Source organism: Caenorhabditis elegans, chromosome I (genome assembly GCF_000002985.6).
Source record: "Caenorhabditis elegans chromosome I".
Lineage (NCBI taxonomy): Eukaryota > Metazoa > Nematoda > Chromadorea > Rhabditida > Rhabditidae > Caenorhabditis > Caenorhabditis elegans.
Window position 1 is genome coordinate 13,428,617 of NC_003279.8, and position 9,432 is coordinate 13,438,048.

General features: G+C 34.5%; 2 protein-coding genes and 1 non-coding gene across 3 annotated transcripts; 2 read left to right on the top strand and 1 right to left on the bottom strand.

Moving 5' to 3' along the window:
* Positions 1-296: 296 nt before the first annotated feature.
* Positions 297-5,995, top strand: slc-25A46 (Solute carrier family 25 member 46). Its single transcript, NM_060963.9, has 9 exons — positions 297-385; positions 469-613; positions 2,181-2,474; positions 2,523-2,580; positions 2,637-2,785; positions 3,368-3,698; positions 5,183-5,418; positions 5,469-5,588; positions 5,675-5,995. Exons 1-9 carry the CDS (start codon positions 304-306, stop codon positions 5,760-5,762), a joined length of 1,503 nt encoding a protein of 500 aa, NP_493364.1. The 5' UTR covers positions 297-303; the 3' UTR covers positions 5,763-5,995.
* Y40B1B.9 lies at positions 1,608-1,707 on the bottom strand. Its single transcript, NR_050678.1, has one exon. It is a non-coding gene; the product is annotated as an Unclassified non-coding RNA Y40B1B.9 (non-coding RNA).
* Positions 5,996-6,872: 877 nt separating the features above from the next.
* Positions 6,873-9,350, top strand: eif-3.J (Eukaryotic translation initiation factor 3 30 kDa subunit). The gene is made up of 3 exons (NM_060964.9): positions 6,873-7,309; positions 8,137-8,219; positions 8,959-9,350. Exons 1-3 carry the CDS (start codon positions 6,889-6,891, stop codon positions 9,091-9,093), a joined length of 639 nt encoding a protein of 212 aa, NP_493365.1. The 5' UTR covers positions 6,873-6,888; the 3' UTR covers positions 9,094-9,350.
* Positions 9,351-9,432: the final 82 nt, after the last annotated feature.

Genomic DNA, 9,432 nt, shown 5'->3' on the forward strand with positions numbered 1-9,432 from the left:
ATTTTCGGGGGTTTTAGGGTTTAAAATACGCAGAATTTTAATTTTTAATTTTTTTAAAGTGAAAAATAACTAAAAACGATCTAAAAATCAAGTTAAAGATGAAAAATTAAAGAAAAAAGTATTGAATTTCGTTGAGAAATGTCTTTGGCCAGTGGGGCGCGTTTGCATTATTTTTGGGCGCTCAATTTTTTTTTTGTTTTTTAATCCAATTTTCTTGATTTTCAGCGTTTTTCCGGGTATTTTAACTCATTTTTTGCCGAAAATTCAGATTTTTGTTTTAAAATTTCACATTTCAGGCCCAAAATGCCTACACAATTCATTAGGAACCGGTCTGCGTTCCCACAAGGAACTAACAATGATATTGATGACTTCCAGTATCAAAATGGTGAGTTTTTGGATTTTAAATCGTTAAAATACTTCATTCGGGTTATAAAAATCTAGAAAAATACAAAAAGCCGAATTTTTCAGATTTTTCATCATCTTCCCACCAGCTTCCTTCAACAGCGTCAGGGTATTCCGAGCACAGTTCACACCAAAATTTCCAGAATCATTCGCCACCACCGGGAAAAGCGACAACTGATCCGCTGGCCGGAGCACTCCTTGGGCTCTCCGAGTAAGGATTACACTACAAACTACACAGCCTCAACCAAAAAAAAAGAAAAAAATTATCAAATTATTGATGAAAACTGTCAAAAAATGTGTTTTAAAAACTAGTTTTTTTGTCGAAATTGCAAAAAAATATGCTTTTTCGATATAATTCCCTCATTCTCGGATTTGGTTGAGGCTCAGACTACAAACTACAACATTTCTAGCCTCAACCATTTTGAAAATGCTCGAAATTTCGCCAAAATAACTGAGAAATTTGAATTTTCAACTTAATATTGCTGGTTTTAGTTGTTTTAGCGAAAAAATGTGGAAATTATTTTTAAAGAATCAATGATTTTTATGTTAAATTTGTAGTTTCTTGGGAAAAACTCAAATAAATCGCCGTTTTTATCGAATTTTAGTACAAATTTCATGAAAATTATAATTTTTCAGCTGAAAATCGACTAAAATTGAGAATTTTCGAAGAAATGGTCTATTTTTGGTTAAAAATGGCTGAAAAATTCGTTGAGGCTCACACTAAAAACTACACTTCTCGCTGAGCCTCACCCAATCTTCAAATCGAGATTTCAATAAATTTTTACGAATTTAAGTTTTTACAAATGCAGTTTTCAATTAAAAATTCAGATTTTATGTGGTCAATTTCGTATTTTCTCCCTTTAAATCACACAAGCTCCCCAAAAAAACCGAAAAATCTGATTTGGTTGAGGCTCAGACTACAAACTACAACATTTCTAGCCTCAACCATTTTGAAAATGCTCGAAATTTCGCCAAAATAACTGAGAAATTTGAATTTTCAATTTAATATTGCTGGTTTTAGTTGTTTTATATATAATATTAAGGTTATGGAAATTTTAATGATTTTTTATTTGAAATTTGTTGAAATTTGGTGTTTCTGGGCAAAAACCTTTTAAAAAATCGCCATTCTAAGCGAATTATAGCGCGAAGTTGTGATTTTCCAGCTGAAAATCGACGAAAATCGCTAATTTTTAAAGAAAAATGTATATTTTTGGCTTAAAAATGGCTGCAAAATCCGTTAAAGCTCATACTACAAACTACACTTCTCGCTGAGCCTCACCCAATCTCGAAATCGAGATTTCAATCAATTTTACGAATTTAAATTTAAAGAAACGCAGTTTTCAATTAAAAATTTTGATTTTATGCTGTCATTTTCGTATTTTCTCCCTTTAAATTGCGTATTTTTTGGCAAAAAATGGCTGAAAAGTTCGTTGAGGTCACACTACAAACTACAACTTTCGCTGAGCCTCACCCAATCTCAAAATCGCCATTTTTATCGAATTTTAGTACAAATTTCGTGAAAATTGTAATTTTTCGGCTAAAAATCGACTAAAATTGAGAATTTTCGAGGAAAAAAAAAGGCGAAAATTGACTATTTTTGGCTTAAAAATGGCTGCAAAATCCGTTGAGGCTCACACTACAAACTACACTTCTCGCTGAGCCTCACCCAAATGAAAAAAACGAGTTTAAATGTTTTTTGCGCTTAAATTAATCGATTTTAAAGGATTTTGTTTTCAATTTTCCGCCTAAAATACCACTACAAACTACACAATTTTCAGCGTCATCACAAAATCGCTAATTTCCCATCCATGCGGTGTGCTCCGCCGTCAATGTCAAGTTCATCAGTTCGCTGGATCTCTCCACCTGACACCAGTCACACTGATTCCTGTAATCTGTAATTCTGTCGCTAAACAAGGAATTCAGACATTCTGGAAAGGAGCAATCGGCTCAAGTGTGCTCTGGGGCCTCACGAATGTTACGGAAATTGTGCTCGGCGATCTTATGGGGTTGCCACGTACTTTTGTGGTTAATGGAAGTGCTGAAAAGTATTGGAAACATATTGTTCTGAAGGGGTAACGGAATTAAGACGAAAAAAAAAATTAAAAATTGATAATTTTCAGAGTAACATTTGTAACAATGACTCCATTCTACATCTCATCATTCATTGAAACTGTTCGAGTAGGCTACAAACTACAAACTACAAAAGCTCTCAGCCTCAACAATCCAATTTTCAGAGCGAATCCGGAATTGGTGGTGAAGACAATAAAATTCTGGATGTTCTTGTGAAGGGTGTGGATCGAATGCGATATTTTTTGACTTCGGGACGAGATCCGTCCAGGAGATTCTCGATTATTCATTTGGCTATTCCAACTGCGGGATTTCAGTGAGTTTTTGCTGGAAAATCACGAAAAATGACCAAATTTAGTGAAAAAATACGCGAAAATCAGGTCAGAATATGAAAAATTGGTTGAGGCTCAGACTACAAACTACAATTTTTGTTTAGCCTCAACCAAGGAAAAATATGTGAAAATTACTGATTTTTCCTGGTTTTTAGTGTTTTTTAGTGAAAACTCATCGATTTCAGTGGGAAAATTTTAAAAAATGTCTTCATGTTTCCCGGATTCTCCAACGAAAAATTGGAAATTTAAGGAAATTTAACTTGGTGAGGCTGAGAACGAAGTGTAGTTTGTAGTCTCTGGGCCTCAACTAAATTTCGAACAGTTTTTTAAAGATAAAAAGCCGGAAAACACATTTTTGTTCAAAAAAACTAGTTTTTCAAAGAAAAATTCGTTCGAAAAAGTTGAAAAACGGCTGAAAACTCGCAAAAATCGAAGATAATTTGTTGAGGCTCCAAAATTTGTAGTTTGTAGTCTCTGAGCCTTAACCAATTCATGAATTGTGCATCGAAAAATCGAATAAATCCCAGTTTTCAACAACAAAAATTGAAAAAATTTTTTTTTTTTAGAGTTGGTCACTACATGCTCCAAACGGCCCTTTACCATCAATTCTTCCGAATGGCGAAACGATATGTAAACCGAAAATCGCCGGCGGAAAAGACGACTTATCACGATTTCCTGCCCCAAATGTTCGCTCAAACATCATCAATGGTGTTAACTGATTTGATACTTTATCCATTTGAAACAATTGTTCATCGAATGTATATTCAAGGAACACGAACACTTATTGATAATATGGATACAGGATTATCAGCAGTTTCGATGACTGTCAAATATTCCGGTTATTTTGATTGTGTTCGACAAGTTCTTGAAACGGAAGGTTTTTGGGCACTTTATGCGGTACATTTTTCAGGATTTCTTTTGAGAAATGTGGCAAAAAATAAGGAAAAATCAATGAAATTTACGAATTTTTCCTTGAGTGAGGCTCAGCAAGAATTGTAGTTTGTAGTCTGATGCTCAACCATTATTCTAGTGGGATTTTACGGAAAATTTTTTTTTTCAGGACTTCTTTATAAAAATGTGGAATTTATTGAGAAAATACACATATTGAGTTGATTTTCATCATAAAAACCTTAAAAATAACTTTTTTTTTATCAAAAAAAATTGGTTGAGGCTGTGGAAAAGTTGTAGTTTGTAGTGTGAGCCTCTACCAAAATAAAAATGTTTTGAGAGATTTTACAACAAAAAAAAACGATTAAAAATTACGATTTTTCAGAGAATTGTATTACTTTTACGCACAGGTAAATTGGTGAGGCTCAGCCAACTTTGTAGTTTGTAGTCTCCGAGCCTCAACCACGATTATTGCCAACTTATACGATTTTAAATAATTTTTCTATCAATTTTTACAGATAAATCGTATAATTTAAGATGAATTAATAGTTGAAAATAATCGATTTCTGTGTGATTTCACTGAAAAAACGCCAAAAATAATGATTTTTCAGCGTTTCCCATTGGTTGAGGCTCAGCGAATTTTGTAGTTTGTAGTGTGAGCCTCAACCAATCAAAAGAATCGAGATTTTGATGTTATGAATGTTGATTTTTCTTTAGAATTTTTTTTTCATTTTTAGCATTTTAAAACATTCCAAAATTAAACATTTTGGCAAAAATGTAAATTTTATTCATTTTCGGTTGAGCCTATAAAAAGTCGTAGTTTGTAGTGTGAGCCTCAACCATTTTTTCCGAAAAATTGGCAGAAAAAAAAAAAGATTTTTGTCTGGAAATTGATAAAGTTAGAAGATAATCGTAAAAATAACCGAGACTTCTCGCGAAACTGTAGTTTGTAGTCGCGGCTGAACAAATTGGTTGAGGCTCAGCCGACTTTGTAGTTTGTAGTCTCCGAGCCTCAACCACGATTATTGCTAATTTATACGATTTTTTCTATAATTTTTTACAGATTTAAGTTAAATTAATAGTTTAAAATAATCTATTTCTGTTTGATTTCACTGAAAAAACGCCAAAAATAATGATTTTTCAGCGTTTCCCATTGGTTGAGGCTCAGCGAATTTTGTAGTTTGTAGTGTGAGCCTCACCCAAACCAGAAATTGAAGAATTTATGCTATCTATTTAGATTTTTCTTCACTTTTTTAAGAAATCTAGACGAAAATTTAGAAAATTTAATTTTTTTCCAGTTTTGGAATTAAAAATTTTTAAAAAATCGATTCAGATTTGGTTGAGGCCATAAAAAATTGTAGTTTGTAGTCTCTGAGCCTCAACCATTTTTTTAAATTGATAAATTTAGTGAACAATTTCGCAAAACTTTTCTTTTTTTCTGATTTTTCAATGATTTTCATTAATTTTTCAGTCTATTTTTTCTCAATTTCCAGGGTGTCGGCGCAGTTCTTCTCGAATATTCCCTTCACCAAGGCCTCCAACAACTGGTTCGAGCGTGTTTCGATCGCGGATCCGAGCTTCTTCGTAAAGCGACACAAGGTCATCCAGTAGTACAATCCTCCCAGATTACACCACCAATTTCCGCAAAATCCAGCTTCAACGGGCCAATTTCCAATAGTTTCCCGTCGGCTGGAGCCGCTCTTTTATCGCCAATGAGCACACCGAGAAAGTTTGTCAAAAAATCGGAAAATTTTCATTAAAAATTGATTTTTTTTTCAGACATTCAACACCGCCAAAGGACCCCACAGAATTCCCGACTTTCGGGGAAACTGTGAGCCAAATTGGGTCACCTTATCAGATGCCTGATAGGCCTAATGTTTTCGGAAGCCCGCCGAATAGGTAGGCAATGAAATTTTGAATAAAAAAATGTTTTTTGCCCGAAAAATCGATAAATTCTAAGAAAATCCAATTTCAATCATTTCCAGAACTCGTGCCACACATGATTCGACCCAAAGCCTGCCGCCGCTCCAACTGAACATTCGCCCGTCGTCTGGAGACCCATTTTCGGGTTGAAAATTTCAATTTCATAATTTAAATATTCCTCTTGATTGATTTTCGCCTAATTTTCCGAGTTTTTTTTAGTTTATTTTACATTTATTTTCCTATTTAAATAGGAATATTTCTGTGTGTTTATGCCGCCCGATTTCCCCCAGCTAGTCTACGGTAAGCGATTGTACGCAAACACCGAGCGCGGTGTTTGCGTACTCTGCCATTTATTTTTTCGATGAAATTTTTGCATTTTGAAACTCGTTTTTCGGGTGATTTTAATTGATTTTTAGCTCGTTTTTCTTCGTATTTTAGTTTATATTTTCTTTTTCAAGTGTTAAGGAACCTTTTAACCATGCGTGACACCTATTTTTCCCGAGAAAATGTGAATTTAAGGCATTTTTAGGTCTAGATGTTCCACGTCACTTTATTTCTAGATTCAGCTAATTATTTCGCAATATTTAACGAATTTCCTCAAAGATATCCAATAAAAACCAAGCGGAAGCTTTGAAAATCGAAAAATTCACTGAAGAAAACTATTTTTGTGACTTTTTGCCCAATTTTCTCGGATTCTGGGGCTTTTAACGTTTTAAAACGTCGGAAATTTGGCAAATTTCCAAAACCCCGGGTTTTTTGTTGTAATTTTTGGAAAATATTAAAATAATTCAGCGAAAAGCCTGAAAATGCATTAAAATCCGATAGTTTTGGTGAAAAATTGCATTTTCTCTGATTTTTTTTCGAATTTTATCGTAATTATCGAGAAAAAACCATGTTTAAACGAAAAAAATGCTCGAAAAATTAGTTTTTTCTCTGTAATTTTAATTTTTTTTGAAGGTTGAGGCTCTGGCTACAAACTACAAAACTATTTGAGCCTCACTCAATGCCTAAAAGCCTGATTTTGATAGAAAAAATTGAATTTTTTGTGGTTTTTCTCGAATTTTTTAGTGAAAAACTCACTTTTCACGACGAAAATGCTCAAAAACTATCATTTCCCATGATTTTGCGGGATTGGTTGAGGCTTCGGCTACAAACTACATTACTATTTGAGCCTCAACCAACCAATTTTTAACAGTTTTCTTCAATTTTTCATGTTTTTTCTCGCATTTCCCGCAATTAACTCAACATAATATATTACAGAAAACTCTAGGAAACAATGTCCGACTGGGAAGACGACGATTTCGAGCCCGAGGTGTCGACGTTCAAGCGTGCGGAGCCAGCTCCAGAGCCCGTGAAAATCGTCGACGCACCACCGCCACCACAGAAAGCCGCTCCCGCAGCTCCGAAAACTCTGAAAGCCGCTCCAACATTCGCCATGGAATCACTTGGACGAGAACTGACGTCGGCTGAAAAAGAAGCGATACAGAAGAAAAATGATCTCGCGTTGGCTCGTGATTTGTTCGGAGATGATGATTCTGCTGAAGCCACTGACGAAGCGAAGACCTATGCGAATATCATGTCGAAAGCCGATTTCGAGTACTGGGGAGAGCGTGTCGGTGGATTTTTGGCTTCACGGAGTAAAGCATCCTGTTATGGAGATATGATTGGAAAACTTCTCACTTCCGTCACTGATGAGAGTTCGTAATTCGATTTTTTAGACGAAAATTTGGGAAAAACCGATTTTTTATTTTTTACTCCTAAAACCTCGAAAAATCCAAAAAAAATATCGAAAACTGTAAATTTTGGTGCCGAAAATCTTTGGCTGAGGCTCTCGCTACAAACTACACATTTTCGTCAGCCTCACCCATTTTCAAGATTTTTCGACTATTTTACCGGATTTGAGAGAAAAAAAAACAGTTTTCTATTGAAAATTGTGATTTTAGGTGGCAAAAATCGATGTTTCTTTAAATTGCACAATTTCCACTCTCACACACTTCAAACTACACCATTTCTAGCCTCTAAATGAGAAAAATCGTCAATTTTGCACCTGAAAACCACGAAAAACACCAAAAATTGATTGCAATCACAAAAAATTAATGAAAAATCCGATTTTCATTTTGAGTGAGGCTCAGACACTACAAACTACAACATTTCCAGCCTCAACCATTGCTTTGGTTGAGGCTGAAACGTTTGTAGTTTGTAGTCTGCGAGCCTCAACCAAAGTTGATTGCCCAATTTTCTTTTGAAAATACAAATTTTCCGTAATTCCTCATGGATTTAATTGAGAAAATCGAAAAAAAAAAAATTTTTTAAACGAAAAATCACGTTTTCAAGAAATTTGGTTGAGGCTCTATGGCTACAAACTACAAAGTTGCCTGAGCCTCAACCAATTTTCCATGGTCTAAAAAGCATCGGAAAATGATGAAAAATCATGATTTTTTGAGATTTGTTTCGTGGAATCCTCTGGAAATTGAATATTTTAAGCCTGTATAGGAATTCTCCTCAAAAACGATGAATTTTTCAGTGACACCCGCCGAAATCCTGAAAATGGTCACCTTCCTTCAACAGATCAGCGCCGCCAAGAAGACTGCCGAGAAGACGAAAGCGGTAAGTGTGTAAAAGGCTACAAACTACAATTTTTCAGGCGAAAATTCCGAAAAATTGAGCGAAAATGGAGCAAATAATGATTAATTTGGAAGAAAATACTCTTGTTTGAGGCTGAGGACTCTGTAGTTTGTAGTCATAGCCTCAATCAAGTTTAATGTTAGATTTTTTTCAGAAACCACTCAAATTTGTTGGATTTTCGCCAATTTTTTGGTATTTTTTACCGCCAAGCATGTCAAAAAAATGATCAATTACAATTGAAAATTGAAAATATTCAAATTTTTTCATTTTTCTTTGAAAAGTCACGATTTTTTTAAAAATATTCTCCATATTTTCTGCTAAAATAGCCAAAAAAATTCACTTCTCAGCGAATTTCGCAAAATTTCGAACATTCTCAAAAAATGGTTGAGGCTAGAAATATTGTAGTTTGTAGCCAGAGCCTCAACCAAATTTAAATTTAGATTTTTTCAAAATCCACGCACATTTTTTGGATTTTTGCCAATTTTTTTGGTATTTTTTACTACCAAACAGGGAAAAATGGTCAATTTTAAATAAAAATTGTCAAAAATTTCAAAATTCACGAGTTTTCATTCAAAAAATCACAATTCTTTCTCAGTTATCTAATTTCTGGTTTTTTCACCCAAATTTTTTGGGTTTTTGTTGATTTTTTTGCGAATTTTCGCAAAAAATATTCAAATTTCCTCCAAAATTCTCCAATTTTTACCAAATTTTCCCATTCCAGAAGGCCACCACCGCCGCAAAACCAGCTGCAGCTGCCAACAAAAAGAACGCGAAGGCAACGCTGAAAGTGACGAAGGGAAATGACAGCATGTACGACGATTACGGAGACGACCAAGACGATTATGATGATTATTGATTGATTTTTGTTATTTTTGTTAGTCCCCTCCCTGCGTCCCAAAATTTTTCCTGATCATTTTTGCGTCAAAAAGCACACAACATTTCTGTCTTGAACTACGGTGAACTATCTTTTTTCAATTTTTTTTTTTGGAATTTTTTTTTTTGCTCCTTGGGTTTCCGTTTTGGTTCTTTTTTTGTTCTTGTTTTTCCGCCCTCGCTTTTTCTGAATTGTACCCCCTGTTCCGTTTCTGGCAGAATGAAGAGTTCTATGTGTTAGCCAGCTCTTCGTTAGCTCTTTCCCCCCAGTTTTGTCTGAAAATTTAATACTTTTACCTCGAATTTTTGCAGATTTTTAGGG